General features: G+C 47.9%; 1 protein-coding gene across 4 annotated transcripts; it reads right to left on the bottom strand.

Annotated features, from left to right (window-relative positions):
• Window positions 1-10,017: 10,017 nt before the first annotated feature.
• Window positions 10,018-16,138, bottom strand: LOC133916126 (protein LAZ1 homolog 1-like). Of its 4 annotated transcripts, XM_062359651.1 has the most exons (10): window positions 15,876-16,138; window positions 13,812-14,222; window positions 13,605-13,661; window positions 13,031-13,139; window positions 12,044-12,228; window positions 11,866-11,954; window positions 11,428-11,683; window positions 10,632-10,874; window positions 10,312-10,543; window positions 10,018-10,207 (listed from the first exon to the last, which is right to left on the bottom strand). In XM_062359651.1, exons 2-10 carry the CDS (start codon window positions 14,025-14,027, stop codon window positions 10,200-10,202), a joined length of 1,395 nt encoding a protein of 464 aa, XP_062215635.1. In that variant the 5' UTR covers window positions 14,028-14,222; window positions 15,876-16,138; the 3' UTR covers window positions 10,018-10,199. The 4 variants fall into 4 exon arrangements, with proteins under 4 accessions (XP_062215635.1, XP_062215634.1, XP_062215632.1 ...); XM_062359650.1 differs by having other exon boundaries at window positions 10,018-10,543; window positions 13,812-14,156; XM_062359648.1 differs by having other exon boundaries at window positions 10,018-10,543.
• Window positions 16,139-17,391: the final 1,253 nt, after the last annotated feature.

Below are 17,391 nucleotides of genomic sequence, written 5' to 3' on the forward strand. Positions count from 1 at the left end.
TGTCGCATCTCAGTGCTCAAGAGTTCCTAACCAAACCCAAAGTGAGAGTTTGTCGATAAGAGTCCAGAGCGGAAAGTGCGGAAGTGTCCAAAATGGGTTTTGGAGTGTTTCTAGTTTGATCCTATGTGTTTTAGTTCATGAATTCAGTTGGGATGTGTAGCCCTCTGAATAAGCTTTCCATAGAGTCCAAAATCGTCGAAATCGGACTCCGGGATCAAAAGTTATCGCCGTTTTTCGGAGGTCAGCTGTGTTGTGGCCGGAGACTCCGGTGTAGGCCGGATACTCGGTACTTGGAAAGGCCAGAGACTCTGGTGAAGTCCGGATACTCCGGTACCTGGAGTGGCCGGAGACTCCGCGAAGTCTCTGGGGCTATTTTCTGTGTTATGTGCCGACCGGATACTCCGGTGTAGGCCGGATACTCCGGTAAAAGTCCAGAAAAGAGCCTAACGGCTAGTTCTGACACGTTCTGTGACCGTTCTGATGCCGTTTTTAGAATTGAGACCGGATACTCCGGTGTTCACCGGATACTTCGGGGTAGATGTGTCAAAACAGTAACGGCTAGTTCTTTGGAGTGGGCTATTTATACCCCACTCACCCCATCCTTTGGGGCTGCTGCAAGGGCACGAAAAGAACATCCTCTAGAGCCAAAAGAACCTCTCCCACTCCATTTTAGTGTGTGATTTGAGAAGAAAAGTGAGTTGGGTTGAGAGATTGGAAGATTGAGTGCAAGTGAGCTAAAATTCAATCTTGAGCACTTGAGTTCTTGACAAGAAGTTCTTGAAGCGTTTGTTACTCTTGGAGGTAAAGCCTCCTGGCCGGCTAGGTGTTGCCCGGTGAGCTCCTGCACGTGTGGTGAGTCGTGGGAAAGTTTGTGAAGGTCGATCTCGCCTTCGAAAGGGAAGAGATAAAGCTAGTGGATCGAGGAAAAGCGGTTGAAAGAGACCCGGCTCGTTGGAGCTTCCTCAACGGAGACGTAGGATTCACGGTGGTGAATCCGAACTTCGGGAAATAAATTTTGTGTCTCCTCTTTGTTCCTCTACTTTTGAATTCTTGCTCAAATCTTTGTGCATATTGCTCGATCTACTTGTTTGTGTGTATTTGGGTGTAGGTTCTCCGTGGATCTACTTGGAATCATCTCCAGAACACACGACATCACTTAGTTTGAGCTAGAACTCTCTACCCATCCTTTATATTCAGTTTCAGGCTCAGTTCTGTACAGAATCCGGACTTCACCGAAGTTTCCGGACCTGTACAACCTGGAGGATCCGGTCTTCACCGGAGAATTCGGGAACAGTAATTTCAGGCATATGAACAGTGTTTTTAGCCTTTTTCAATTTAAGTTTTGTTGCATATCTCTTGCTAGAATTGAATAATTTTAGTCACCTTAGGATTGTAATCTCCACACTTATTTAGGGTGATTGTGCACTAGTTGAGCTTAGCATATTTAGGTTTCTCACTTGTGAAAAATCCGTTAATTTATATTCCGCTGCAAGTTTAGGCCAACAGTAAAAGAGGACGAATTTTTGTAAAATGCCTATTCACCCCCCCCCCTCTAGGCGACATCATTGTCCTTTCAGTCCATCCCGCCTGGATATACACCGGGTCTCGCGATGTGACGAGGACGTGTATAGGCGACGGCAATAATGTCGATGAGGGGGCCCTGGCGGCGCTGCTCAAGGTGATAACCGACATCGAAGATCTCGCCCGGGCGGTCCTACCACATGAAGACCTGGCGCTTTGTTCAGACCCGGGCCGGACGGCTCTGCAGGAGTCGATGCCTGTCTTCGACGCCACGGGGCCGGCGGACCGCACGGGGCGTCGAGACCCCGGGGCACTGCACATTCCCGGGGCGGACAACAACGAAGGGCGGGGCGCTACCGCAGATGATGGCAGATTGCCGAGCCAAGGGGGCAAGGGGAAGCGTCCCCTGTCACCCATCGCCCTACCGTCCTCGCCCTCTCCGTCGCCATCACCTCCGCCGATGGCTGGCGGCGCGACGGCCGGTGGCCGAGCTGGCCAACCCTCAGGAGCAGGTCCCGGGGTGGATGCTGGGACCAGTTCACAACGACCCGGGGGCCAGAGCCCACCCATGAAGAGGAGAAGGTCGAATCCTAGGCCGAGGGCCCCCGAGTTCCAAATCCCGCAGTCCCGATGGCGGTACCGCGGGCCAAAAACCATGTAAGCCCCTTTTTCTTCGAGCTTGTTTTGCCCGTGTTTTGGCTGGGGGTTGATCTCTTCCCGTTCCAGGCCGCCCAAGGGCTCTTCAGGAAGCTGAGCGTCTCCCGAGCAACCGGGGCCTCCCCCCGGCCCTGAATTGAGAGGCCAGGCTGGCTCTGCCTCGAGCACTCCGACTGGGGAGGAGCTACCGGCTTTAGGGGTGGCCGTCGCTACAAGGGTGGCGCTGGCGCCGCTGTCGTCGGGGTCCCCGAGCGCCTTTACTGAAAAGGCGCAAAGGGAATCCAGCTCTCAGGCATCCCCTGGCCAGGCCCCGGAACCCCTCCCCGAGGTGTTGGGGAGTGCTCGGGAGGTCATCGGGCGGCTTGAGGCGGCCATCATGGCAGAGAGGGCCAAGCTCGAGAGGAGTGCGCCGCCCTTGTTAACGAAAGGGGCCGACTAGAGGAGACCCGCAAGCTCCTAGAGACCCGTGTGGCTATGGCCCGCACAGCTTACGAGAGGTCCCTGTAGGAGCTGACCACGGAGAGGGAGGCCTTAGAGGAGGTGTGCGAGTAGGCCATCACCGCACAGAAGGAGGCTGAACGCTTGGGGCAACTCACGGCGAAGCGCGACCAGGCATCAAAGGAGCGCGCCGACAAGCTGGCCACTCGTGAGGAGCAGCTTGCTTTACGCGAGCAGGAGGTTGCCTTACGGGAGGAGGCTGTCGGCAAGAGGGAGGAAGCCTCGCTATCCGCTGAGACGGACCTCCGTCGCCAAGCCCAAGATCTCGGACACGACCGCGCTGACGTTCTCCACCGAGAGGAGCAGATTGCGCTGTGCGAGATGGACGCCAACCTAGCGTCGTCAGCGCTCGCCGCTCGGGAGGAGAGCCTCGCCAACCACGAGGCACGCGTGACTACCCAAGAGCAAGCCATCGAGGCACGGGCCGAGCAAATAGAGCGGGCCCGCATCGAGGTGGCTGCCCAACTCCAGGAGGCACGGGCCGCGAAGGATGTCCCCGCCGGCAACAAGGGTCTTGAAGCTCGGCTGAAGAAAGTCGAGGAGGATCTTAATGCCGTCCGCCAAGAGCGGACGCATGTTAAAGCGATGATGCAGGACATCTTCCGGCAGGCGCAGGGCTCCGTGGAGGCAGCCGGGCTCGGGTCTGTGACGGTGGGTTCCCAAGGGCTAGATATGCTAGGTCATCTTGCCCTTGGGTTCTCGGAGATCGCTCGGCGCCTCGAGGCTCTCCCCGCCACGATCCAGGGACAGGCGACCCGGGAGGGGCGTGCGCTGGCCCAGGATGTGGCCGAGCACGTTCTCGCCTGCTACCGTAGCCGAGACCCCGCCTTCCCACTGGAGCCAGCGCGGCAGGGCATGGTTGAGGCAGAGGAAGCCACCGCTTGGGTTGCCGTCCGCGAAGTTGCCACCGAAGTGGCGGAATTTTTTGTGCGGGGGTCGGGCCTAGGCAGCGACAGTGGTGATGACGCGTGATCTCCTCCGTAGCCCGCAATGAGTTAGGGTTTCTCTTTTTTATGAAAGTTGTAATTCTGGAAGTGATTCCCTGTTGATTGGCTCCCTTCAGTATAGTAGAAGCCGTCCTTGGAATCGTACTCCATTCTGTACTTCTCCTTCCTTGATTTCGTTTTTACTGATGCCCAGGGTGGCACTGACCAGGCCGAGCACCGGCAGTTTACCCCCAAGAATAAGGTTGCCCCGGCCACTCATGCTCGAGCAGCAGGACTACCCGAGACCCTCGAGGGTTCGGTAGTGCTCGGGGTACTCGACTCCCGAGCATCCAGCCCCCGAGCCCGTGCATAGGATCCTGTGCTCGGGGCGCGCAGCCCCTAGGCACTTGCGGGTACGCGGCTGCTGAGTCGAATAGACACGAACTCTTTTGCTCGGAAAGTGAGTCCACTTGGCACGGTACCTGCCGCGACTCGTGAACGTTTTTTGTCTCGCAACCTCTCAAACATATAGACTGGAGACGCGCACAGGAAAAAATGCAACCAAGAGTCCCCATGATTCAGTGGTGTCCGGGGTAGGACTGACCATGTCGAGCACCGACGCCCGACCCCAGGGACTAGGTGGTCCCAACCACTCTTGCTCGAGCGGTAGGACTACCCAAGAACCCAGAGACTCGGTAGTGCTCGGTGTACTGCCATGCCAACCGGGCACCATAGCCTACCATAAAGGACTTAGGTCAGCGATCGCCGCCTGTGCGGTACACCGACTACCGTTCATCTTTGTTGTTCCGGAAAAAGCGAATATGAGGGCGGGGTTTTGCGCGCGAGGAGATCACTTCGCCGAGCAGATTAGCACAAGAGGGTTCCGAGAATAACTCGGGAACAATAGTTATTACGTATGTATGAACGGAAATTCACATGACTTTTTATGAAGATACCCCAAGTAGTAACTTACCGAGTTGGTGTCAACCTCTTGGCCGACCAGACCAGGAAAGGGTGGATGCCCCGGTGCTCAGGGCGCTCGGGAATGTGGATTCCCTTGTGCAGAGCGCTTTAGCCCCCAGGTCGTCCTTTTAGCACCCGAGCATTTCCCGGGGGTTAGGTGGTTCCGACCACTCATGCCTGAGTGGTAGGATTACCCGAGAACCCTAGAGGCTCGGCAGCGCCTTGGGTACTGATGCCCTGATACTCGGGTCGCTTGGTTCTCGAGCATTTCCCCGCAAGCTCAAATGGGAAAGGTTTCTTTGCTTGGTGCGCTTTGTCGGTGCGGTACTCATTATAGCTTGCTCTTGTTTTTACCCGCAACCTCTCGAATGCCCGGACCGGCGAAGTGCACAGACGGAGATACGACCAAGAGGTCCCATAGTTCGGTGGTGTACGGGGCGGGACTAACCAGGCCGAGCACCGACAGCACGCCCCCGGGGACTAGGTGGTCCCGACCACTCATACTCGAGCGGTAGAACTACTCGAGAAACCCAGAGGCTCGGTAGTGCTCAGGGTATTGCCACAGCAGTCGGGCACCACAGCCTACCACAAAGGACTTAGGTCAGCAATTGCCGCCTATGCCACATACCGACTGGCATCCGTTTTTTGTCAGTGGGAAAACGAGAGAGAGCGTGTTTTTCGCGCGTGAGTCGAGCATCTCATCAAGCAGATTAACACATGGATTCCAGAGGAAAACTCGGAACAAGAGCAATATAGGCGTATATTAATGATTCGTACAGATGTGACAAATTTAAATAGCAAGTGATAACTTACGTGGTTGGTATCAGCCCCCGGCCAACTTGGGCAGGGGAAAGACCCCTGGCCTAGTTGGCCCGAGCACAAACACGCTTACCTATGGATAAAATTTGCGAAGGTGCTCAATGTTCCATGCATTCGGGAGAGGCTGCCCGTCCTCTGTGGCCAATCGAAATGAGCTTTGCCGTGGGGTACTGGTCATGATGAAGGGGCTTTCCCACATGGGGGAGAGCTTGTTCTTTCCTTCGCGCTTCTGAGCGTGTCGGAGAACCAAATCCCCAACCTCGAGCGATCGGGCCCGGACACGATGCTGATGGTAGCGCCTCAGGCTCTGCTGATATCTGGCGGCTCGGACGGCAGCTCGTCGCCGACGCTCTTCCAAGTACTCAACGTCGTCGCATCTTCGTTGTTCTTGTTCACCCTCCAAGTATGCATTCACCCGAGGCGAGCAGAGCGTAAGCTTGGAGGGGAGGACAGCTTCGGCGCCGTAGACGAGGAAGAAAGGCGTGTCCCCGGTGGCTCGGCTTGGCGTGGTCCGGTTGGCCCATAACACAGCGAGTAGCTCATCGATCCACCCTTTCCCAATCTTTGCAAGCACGTCGTAGGTCCGGGTCTTGAGCCCCTTCAGTATCTCGGCATTCGCGCGCTCCACTTGTCCGTTGCTACGGGGATGAGCAACAGAGGCAAAGCAAAGCTTGATCCCGAGGTCGTCGCAGTATTCCCCGAACAGGACACTTGTGAACTGGGTGCCATTGTCGATGATGATCCTGTTTGGGACGCCGAAGCGACTTGTGATGCCGCGGATGAATTGGACCGCCGTGTTTTTGTTGACCTTGATTACTGGGACCACCTCCGGCCACTTGGTGAACTTGTTGATAGCGACGTACAGGTACTCATAGCCCCCGACTGCTCGGGGGAATGGACCCAAGATGTCCAGCCCCCAGACCGCGAAGGGCCAAGACAGGGGGATGGTATGAAGAGCCTGAGTTGGCTGGTGAATCTGTTTTGCATGGAACTGGCATGCCCTACAGCGCCGGACCAGCTCGGAAGCATCCAGGAGGGTTGTTGGCCAGTAGAAACCTTGCCAAAAGGCCTTCCCGACCAGCGTGCGGAACAATGCATGGCCACCGCACTCGCCCTCGTGGATCTCAGTGAGGAGCTCACTGCCTTCTTCCCGGGTGATGCATTTCAGGAGGACACCGTCAGTGTCGTGCGGTAGAGATCCCTATCTACTAAGGCATAGCGTTTAGACTGTCGAGCAATCCTCTCTGCAGAGGCGTCGTCCTCGGGAAGGATGTTTTCTTTCAAGTACCATCGGATCTCGTCAATCCACAAGGGTTCCTGAGGACTACCGGCAAGTGCAACGCACTCGTCGGGCGGCGGCACCTTGACGGGACCTCCCACTGAAGGTGTAGCATGGGTCCCCTCGGCTGAGCTCGAGGGTTCCCCTTCATCCTGGTCAGTAGACAGGACGGATGGCCGTGTGAGCCTTTCTTCAAAGGTTCCGGCCGGGACGAGCACCCGGACGGAAGCCAGGCGGGAGAGGTCATCGGCCACGGTGTTGTCGCGGTGGGGTATATGCCGCAGCTCCAGGCCGTCGAAGTGCCGCTCCAGTCTCCTGACTTCTACCACATACGCCGCCATCTGCGGGTCCGCGCACTGGTATTCTTTTGATACTTGGTTGACTACCAGTTGGGAGTCACATTTGACAAGCAGCCACCGGATCCCTGGGGGGTGAACACTGGCGCGCCGGGGAACCCCGGCGGTCGCGGGCCGGCATAGAGGATGCTTGGTCCTCCACTGCCTCAGCCTCGCAACGGGACTCCCGGCGGCGCTCGAGGGTGACACGCGCATCCTCGCTGGCCCTCCGCTCATTAATGTGCAAACAGAGGTCTTGAGCTCCCGTCGTGTTCAGGGGAGCAGCACTTCGGTTGGAGCCCCCCTGGCCGGCTCTACCGCCACCTGAAGATGCTCCAGCCTTAGTTGTACCGTAGAGGGAGATGGTACGGGAACTCTGGGCAAGTACTCGCCGATGAGCCGTGCCCACCAAGTCTGCTACCTCCTGTAGCCAACGGCCCTCTGGCGCTTCTCCCGCTGCCTGGACAGGTGGGTGCCTAAGGAGTGCTTGCGCCACAAGCAGGGCACTCCCAGGGCTGGTGTCGCCAAAGTTGAGTTTGCGCTGTATTGGCGCTCGGCGTTGTCTAGATGCCGATCTTGCGGCAGGGACGATCGCTACTTGCTGCGGGTTCGGCGGCTCGCCCATGGCAGTCGCGGCCCTACTGGGCCTAGCGCCATTGTCCCCGATGCAAGGAGGTGCCGTATGAGCCGGTTGTCGACACTGCTGAGGACGAGCAGGAGCCATGGCCCCCTGGGCCACGTTTTCCATCTCCTCATTCGAGTCCGAATCAGCGCACTGACGATGATGTCCACCCGCTATTTTTTCTGTAAAGAACGAGGTGGATTCAGGGATACATCCCCCCTACCTAGCGCACCAGCAGTCGGTGGATGAACCACGAACAGGGATCCTGAGGGACCCCCTTTGAGATTCGACCAGGGGGCTGGTCCTGGAACTACCTTGTACGCGAGATTAATGCGAGTGGGACTTAGGCAGGATGGATCGTCAGCTAGTAGAAATGAATGCACCAAGAATTTAGACAGGTTCAGGCCGCGTGGAGGCGTAATGTCCAGTATGTCCAGTATGTTGTCAATGCTCCTCTCCTTTCGTCTTCCTCTTTCTTTCTTTTTACAAAGTGCTCCCCCCTCTTTATCTACCGGGGGGGAGGCCCTTCAGGGAGTGCCCGGAATAAGGGCACAAGTTCCCGTAAATAATAAATGGAAAGTGACCATCATTAGTCTACAGTTGATGTTACAGAGAGTTGAAAATACATCCTTTGGACGGTTCCATCGGTCTTCGCGTTCCAGCTTTAGCAGGCGTAGGGGCACCCACCGGTCAGCTTCTGAGCACTCTCTCATGCCCGTATGGTCAGAGTAGGTCTGACGCGGTCTGATGTAACAGGGTGATAAGCCTCGAGCCCATCAAAGATATCTTCAAGCCGTCTTTCTTCATGGGCCCCGCGAGGGGACATGCGATGGGACCTACCGTATTAATTGTGCCCACGCCTTTCTGCCAGACGGTAGTAGGGACTGACGAATTCAGAACGGTAGGCGTGGGGGAGAGTGGTTGGATGTGACCGTCCACGCTCCCCATTAAATACGGCATCGGGCCTCCCACCGACCGACACCTCATCGTGGAGTCCCTGCAGGGTCCACAGGCATGGGGCTTGCCGGGTGCTCGGGGCTCTCTAGGTGCTCGGGGACCAACTGTTCTTGACCCCGTGCACCCACTCCAGGACGGTGCTTATCTTGGGTCCTCGGGGAGGTGGTCCCCAACGGAAGGCGCCATGTGGTACCACGCTGTCCTGGCCTCGGGACTCGGGAACCACCGGATTCCATATCACCGACAGTATCCTCCTCTGAGCACTGGATCATCCGCTGAGGTCAAATGCCTCTGGATATAATGCTCCGGTGTGTTCAATCATGTGAACACCGGACCATCTAGTGAAGTTATTTTTCTTGGGACTTCTCCAATTCAACCAAATTTTATCCCGACTTCAGTGACTTCTTCATGTATTACATTCATGAGAGCTACTAATATATATTCTTGATAAACATGTTAGTCCCAACGACTATATTATCATTAATCACCAAAATCACAATCATAATCTAATAGAGTTATTTTCGCTACAAGTTCATTACAATTGAAACCATGTTGAGCTCTAATGCCCTAAACATTTTCAGGTTCCTTTTATCGTCGACTTTTACAACCTTTTGCCCTGATGCTTACATGCTTACAATTGAAACCATGTTGAGCTCCTCTTTGTGAGCTGTGGTGATAAAGAAAGGGCAGCGCCTCAGCTGAAAAGAAAAGTCCATGTTGCTAATCAGTTGTAAAATCTGATCGTTACAATGGTCCCTTTTCCCTTGAGTTATTGCTCTTGGTTAGCACCACTCCAAGCTAAGAATCTTTGTCACAAGCAAAGTGTCCAGCAGAAAAGTAAATGTCCTATGGCTAGTGGGCCATAGCGCTGAGGTGTGGCGAGTCAGTTCGATTATTTCTATTCTTACTAAAAATTGCCTTGACTTAGGGTGTTTGTTTCTTCTATGAATCGTAAGATTCTACATTCTAAATTATGGATTGTAGAAATTACTCTGAAATTAATTGTGTTACAATTCAGATCTGGATTACTGCAATCTGCTTTCAGAATCCATCTATTTGTTTGTATAATTCGATTATAAGCACAATCTAAAATCCAGAATCTAAAACAAATATGACCAAAATCCAAAATCTCAAACAAACATGACCTTAAAAGATGACAAATGTGTACTAAACCAACCCCACCCCCAAAAAAAAAAGAACATGTACCGCAAGCATTCGTGGACGTGCAGGAGTTATCAAAGCATTTCTGTCTGAAAAAATGGAAACAGCAGAACTATTGATTCCGCTTTGTCGATTTTGCAACCATGTTCACCCAGTAATACAAATATATCCCTTAAATGCATGTTAATTCGCAGAAATTGGGCGAGTTACATCGGTCTTTGCCTGTACTGAAGGTAAGTACTAGTACTAAACAAGGCCGCTCTTAATTTTTTTTAAAAAAAAAAAACTCAATGTAACTACTGCCACCTGAAAGCGAACGAGCCAGGGTCAGCTATTAACAAGAGGAAGTAGGGGCGGTAACTGAAGGTCTGAAGCCACCTGCCAACTACTACTACTAGTCAGAGTTTCTGTTGTTTTTCCTCACTATGTCCTATGATGTAGGAACACGCTGGGATTAAAAGTTAGTCCCCTGTTGGTCAAAATCAAAATCCATTAATCCACTAACACAGGCTAGCTGCTAGAAGCAGCTGCCAAATCTGAGCCTATTTGAATTCCTGATGTACTTTTTCTTACCTAATCCACTGTCACTAAAACTACCACCCGCAGCATGATCATGAGCTTCTGAAAATTCCTCTGACCATGGTTTCAGGGGAATGAGATAGCTATCGTCCTTTGCCTTCCTCTTTTGCTTCTCAAGCTGCTTGACGTTTTCAGAGATCTGATGAATTGTCTGATTTATCTTTGTAAAACTCCTCTCCATAGGCTCCACGACATGGGAAACTGTATATTTGACATCATCAACCATCTGAAAAGGTGCAAAATAAACAAATGAGTCAACAGTGCATGGGTGCTATATATGTCAGGTACGAATAGCTCAAGTATCAGAAGCATACAATTTCACCGCTTCCTAACACAACATCACGAACACTCTGTGGAAAACTCAACCGCCTGTCTTTACCATCAGGAGGAGGAGTTCGCAAGATTGTTAAGCTGTTGATCCCTGTGTCTTCTTCAGGATCTGGAGCTCCCAGAGATGCATAGTCAGACATGACAGCAAAATTTGGAACACTTCTTTCACCACGCCTGTAAGGTTTAGCTGGAAATACTTTCAAATGGACAACCGCCGCAACTCCCATCTGTCAAGAGATACAAAGTGTTACAGGAATGAACTTAAACATAGCATTTTTCTTCAGGAACTAGGGAACAGACTAGGATGAAGGAGCATCAAGGGTAATTATCCTCGGTTCTGAACAGAGGTCTATGTACACATGTGCACAAAAGTAAAAAAAATCCCACTACCACGAAAAGCAGTGTACAAAGATCCACCAAAAATCCAACAGCAGCAGCACAGCCCAGGTAATATCAGGATCCATGCTAATATAGAGTAACAAAATATTACTACTGCAGACAATTCAGAATAATAGTTTCTATGTCTACAGTAAATAGACGAATGAAGCATAAGCATTAACCAATTGGACACAAATTTCAGTACTATCCTTAAGTTTTTCACAAAGCTAGCTAATTGATAGAGATGACTTCCTAAGAAAACAAAGCATGAAATGACCTAAAGCAAGGAAAGGTAGCATTAAAATTGCCTCGTATGGATACAAAGTCAAAGCATGTAAACCAACCAAGAACAGTCAGAGCATAACCATGACAGTGGACAGAAAAATGGCAGATAAAACACACCTCAAGGCATATAATGTAATCCTGGATACGTGTTTGCAATCTTTGCGCCAAATGTCCTTTAAAAAGACCAGTTGAGAAAAGAAATGCAACAGCAACACCTTGCCACCAGGTCAAAAATACAATAGATTTGAAAGTTAGAAACTTGGATAGGGGCTTAATAGGTTCCAGCTTCTCCTTGGTAGCAGTATAAAATTGTATAAGGCAATATAATGCCCATGTCTGGCTGAAATTTAGGACAACAGCTAAATATGGATACCTGCAAATGGATCAATAAAGTTCGTGAGAATGCAAAAACTTGAAACCTTTTAATCATCGTCCATGCAGAATCATAGCAAATTTAAGTATGAAATGACTAGGTATTGGTGAAATATACAAGGACACAAGTAATGGAACATTCAAAAGAACAATGGGAATAAAAGCGATGGAATTTACTCCTACCCATATTTCCATGCAAACTTTCCTTCTCCATAGATTCCCAGAAGTTCCAAAAAAATTGCCAAGACAGCACAAATAGGCTTCAGTATCATCTATAGAAATTAGAGAAGCACATAATCGATCAGAACAGAATTAAGAGGATTCAGCAAAGAAGACAAAGGTCATCTTCATGTGTACATACATATTGCACAATCCCAATTTTCACAGCATGGTAGAAGTCAGGACCAAGGTACCAATTTCTCATAAAACAGCTCAATGGGAAAGGATGTTTCACAATGCCATAATCATAATCAGCATCTAGCAAAGGCGAGATCTCATTGATATGAAGCTGACCCTCCATAAACCTAATGGTACTTTCTTCCCCACCTTGAATGACAAAAGAAAATATTGTCAAATAAATAAAGCTGAACAATAACTACTTACGCTCGAGGCCATAATAACCCACATTCAAATTAAGCAGGCCCAAGCACTGACCAAATTAAAACAGGGAATAGAATGAAGTGTTTCACCAACTTCTTATACCTCTTTAAGATCAAATCTTGATATTATGTAACTCCAATAGTTTAAGAGCGTAAAATAATATTATTCCACATAAAAACTTAATTCAGTCATATTTCTTTGTGATCAGATATATTGATAAACTACCTGACATAACATTATGCAAATGATGGATAAGACAACATAACGTTTTGCATAGTGTGTACAGGCGTAGAGGTGAATTGACTTTATAGCAGATAAAAGAAATGCTGGGATAACTTCTTGATGTGCATGTCCTAAGTCTTGAGAGTAACAATTCAAAATGAATAAGACACAATATGCAACAAATAACCATATCAAATGCTGAAATGTATTTGTATTGAAGTGTGAGTGCCACTACACATCGCACACTATAGAGGTCATAGCAGGATGTAGCAGGCCTCTACAGCACCAGGACTGTACGGAGCACTATAACAGCTGCTACGCAGAGGCCGCAACCTTCTGTATGGTATACCACACTATTTAAGATAATAATAAGAAGAAAACAACATGAGAAATTTCTGCTAATCAGCCAAAATCATCCTTTGTTCAGCTGCTCAGAAAGGAATTGTTGTTATGCATGACTTCCAACTATTAGTCAACTAAAAATAAAGTCACTTGTACAGAATTCCAACAGAGATCAAATACCCACCTAAACATGCTATCAAATATCTCTCAAAGCAATACATGGCGAATGCCTCGTAACAGTCCCGCATCAGTTCACAGATGAATGCAACATTTGAATTCAGTAACGAGAAGAACTGCAAAAAATAACGAATGTTATATATTTACACCAGTAAATAATGAATCTTATCGAAACCGAGGAAACAAAACAAATATTACATCATGTAACAAATTCAAGAGCCAAAGATGCAAGAAGGGAATAAAAGCATGAGAATGTGGTATCAATGAGAACACATTTCAAAAACAGAGTTACAGGTGGCTAAACATGAATGTAAATGTTCATGTGCTTGCACCTTAAATATTCCAAAACTCAAGAGTGATGTATCACAAACAATGTTGATCAGTTAAGAACAGAGAACTAATTTTTTAAAATAGGAAGACAAACAATAGAAAGTATATCCCTTCCCTAAATGTTCAGCGTTTTGATTTTCACTCCAAATATCATAATTATATCAAGTACACTAAACTAATTTAGGAAGTGCAGTGGCATCTCATTGCACAGAAACACCAGGATAGAAACAAAAGCTTCTGGGTCTACTTACTGATTGAACAGCGTATACCGGAACCATCAGAATAAGACCAATCAAGAATTTCTGCTCCTGTAATGCGCGCAATAAATTAACTGAATCAGAAACTGGGATGGTTGAAAATGTCAAGATGTAGTTGAAACTCTAGGATAAATGTTGCTGGCACCTGTATAGTATATTATGATTCTAGGAAATTAAACCAAGGAATGAAAAAAAAAGTACCTCAGGTTGATGGTATGCACAGAGATGCTCAAAGATTAGAAACAGGGACAGAACAAGTGCAACAGTTACAGATGTTCCTGCACTCAAAATCGGCCAGCTTGGTAATGACTTTGACACTGAAACAAAGCCAGGAGAAAACATATTCCCTGATCGACCCAAACAACTGCTCACATGGATCAGCATCAAAATGAAACGGATCGCATTTTTCAGTGCCATACTGTCAGAGACAGTAATGTGGGCTAAAGTTGTGATTGTTCTCTTTAGCCAAAACTCTTGGTTTGGCTCTTCAACAGGCTAGAGGATTGAAGGATTCAGAAACTGAGGGGCAAATCTTCTTTTGTACTTCTGTAATACGTCCAAACTCATGTTAGTCTCCTGCAACACTTCTACATAGAGCATGCTGGCCCTTCCCTATTGAAAAATATTTAATTAAAAATTCCAAAGCATAACAACAAAGAATGCAACATACATAGAATGTTTTTGCTTTTTAACAAAATCTTCAGTAAACAAGAGCATCAAAGATTGAACACTTGCAATCAAAATTCTCTCCTATAGAATTTGAACCACACAGCCAATGAAATTGTCAACAATATCTAAGACACAACCAAAAGCTTTTATTTATGTGGTAATTCCATTATGAAGTTAGCATGACTGCATGTTCTGTAACATCTGAACATAATTTCTCTCATGAATTATGGATGTCTCAAATAATAAACGGTTGGCAGGTGTGCATCACCATTTTCCACAAAAAGTAATGCAAGAATGAAGCATAACAGCTTCCTCTTTTCAATATTACAACAATAGGCCAAGCAAACACTATTGGACTCTTCCACGGATACAACAACCCTATAATAACTGAGCTAACAAACAACTCCTTCCTATTGATAAATATTCCCAATATTCCTAAAGAAAAACTTCAGACAACATTAACTAGCATAAAATTCTGCATTTATTGAACGAATCTTCACTACAAAGTCATACAAACACAATCACCAATGGTGCAATATTTCTATCATTGCTAAGGAAATGCGCAAAACAAAGGACAACCACTGGAACATTCCCAAAACTGAAGGACTGAACTGTTAGTTGAAAGCTCTAATGTTCCTGTTACCAAAATTAAAGAAAAATATAATAAGACCCTGCGATCAATATAAGTTTTCCAATGGTGCAATATTTCTATTATTGGTAAGGAAATGCGTAAAACAATGGAAAACCACTGGAACATTCCCAAAACCGAATGACTGAACAGTTAGTTGAAAGCTCTAATGTTCCTGTTACCAAAAGTAAAAGAAAATATAATAAGACCCTGCAATCAATATACATTCTCGAATGGTGCAATATTTCTATTATTGCTAAGGAAATGTGCAAAACAATGGACAACCACTGGAACATTCCCAAAACCGAAGGACTGAACTTGAAATCTCTAATATTCCTGTTACCAAAAGTAAAATAAAAGATAATAAGACCCTGCAATCAATGTGTTCTCCAGATGTCAGGCACCAAATACCAATCACACGAAGTCACAAACACATAGCTCAGTGTGGCACACCGCACACATCAACAGCTCCTGTTCTACCTGTTTTCTAGTCTCTAATTCTTCTTGAAAATGAATAGTAAGAATTGTGTCCCTGTCCGATCTAATCTCTTCAATTTAAACTAGCCATTGACTGCTAAACTACGACCTCCTTAACTTCGAGAACAACATGATACTAAAAAATGCATTACCAATTATAGGATATCTTGAAAACCAACAACTAACTGGGTTCACTTAAACCCCCTTTTAAAAAAATAAACCGCTACTGGTAGTAAGTACGAGTTTAGGGTAATGGGACCCAAATCCGCGTACTCGGACACTGAGATCGACGCGCTGAAGACGAACAACAAGAACCTAATCGAACCACGGATGGATCAGATTACTACTCCACACAGTAGCAAACAAAATCCCGCGACTAACTGGATGCATTGGAGTAACCGTCGAAGTAGGAAACAATCGGATTCGACTGCTCGCAACAAAGAAGGGGGGATCAGAAGAAATTAGAACGATCCAAACGAGCCAGGGCTCACCAGCCAGTCTGGATGGACCCCCACTCGACGCCGTTCGGTGGACGGGCGGAGAGGGTGGAGAGTTGGTGAAGGAGAGCGCCGAGCCGGCGAGCACGTGAGACGGAAGGGATTCGAGGTGGCGTGCTTGGGTGGAAGGGGACCTGGTGCCGTGTTCGGCGGAGCGGGCCGGCGGAGAGCGGGTGCCGCTTTTCTCTTTGGTGACGGTGGCGCTGCGGTGCGGGACTCTGAGAGCAGCCGGGTGGAAGAGGCAACGGTGCAGGTGGGCCACGATGGGCTTGGCGACTGGGCCCAGGGGACTCTCCTTCTAATGGTTCTACGAGTTCCTTCCTCGTCTTCTCCGAAGCAGATACGAATTATATATATATATATTATTTCTTAATATTTTCAAAAGTACACCGCCGTTTTAAAAAATCGCAGATCTAATCTATTGTCGTTCATTCAACGGGAGTGAAAAAGGTTTCACTTATTAAACGAGTGAGATCTTATAGACCTCAATGATCAGCGAATTTAATAATTGAAAAGAAAAAAATTCCACCCGTTCATCGGACGCTCGCCCGCTGAACGGGAGAGACCTTCGTGGTGTCTCCATCACACGGGCCCACCCAAAAGGTCTCATCCGTTGAGGGGGCGAGACCTTTTAGGTATTTAAACCGGTGTAGCCAGTCCTATCGACATCACGCCTCATTTGTTTTCCACTGAGCTGAGAGGAGAGGAAAGGGAAGAGGAGGAAATTATGCGGCAAAGCCCTGTCGGAGGAAAAATGTATTTTTTTTTTAATTTATTTATAAACCCAGTAGGGTGGTCACTAGTGCTAGAACGTAGGTTAGATGCTAGATTTAGATTTTTTTAATCTGATAGGATAGCCACTAGACGTAGTTTAAATGTAGATCTAGTTTTAGAAATAGAGTTTGATATAGTTTAGCAATTAGATCATATTTATACATATATTTAGTAATTAGATATAGTATTTAGACATATTAGGTATTAAATGTAGATTTTAGATATAGTATAGTCATAACTGATGTCGTAGATATAGGTTTTAGATGTGTTTGATGTATGGTCCGTGAATATTTTGTTGCAGTATAGATTACATATTGGGCTATTTTCGTAGTGAATTTTTTATTGTAGATGTAGTTTTACATAATTATTTATATTTTGTTGCAATAATGTTAGGGTTTTTATCAATGGTTGTTAGATACGTCGAATATATGGCAGTTTACGAATTTTTATGGAAAGAGTGAAATATTATATGGTCCAGAAGGGGTAGTATTATTTTTATTTCAATCAATGGACAAGGGTATCTCCGGATCTATACACAAAAGTGCCAGACACTTGTATGTCTGGTTGGTGCGGGGTTTCAAAATAGACCCTCAGATCCAAGAGATGACCATTAACATTGTGGGCAACCGTTATAGAGAAGGTGTGTACTCGATGGTGTTCCCGCTATGGAAAGATGAAATGTGGAAGAGGTACTTATAGGATATTGTGCACCGAGGTTTGCCTCCTCCTATGGTTC

The sequence above is a fragment of the Phragmites australis genome, chromosome 4 (genome assembly GCF_958298935.1).
Source record: "Phragmites australis chromosome 4, lpPhrAust1.1, whole genome shotgun sequence".
Lineage (NCBI taxonomy): Eukaryota > Viridiplantae > Streptophyta > Magnoliopsida > Poales > Poaceae > Phragmites > Phragmites australis.

Bases quoted from the DNA above. Each gene is read 5' to 3' on its own strand.
- LOC133916126 (XM_062359650.1), bottom strand. From the start codon at position 14,027: ATGGCACTGAAAAATGCGATCCGTTTCATTTTGATGCTGATCCATGTG. The intron at 13,662-13,811 runs GTACTTTTTTTT...CGCGCATTACAG, and splicing joins GTGCATACCATCAACCTGAG to GAGCAGAAATTCTTGATTGG. The intron at 11,955-12,043 runs GTATGTACACAT...TAATTTCTATAG, and splicing joins AAATTGGGATTGTGCAATAT to ATGATACTGAAGCCTATTTG.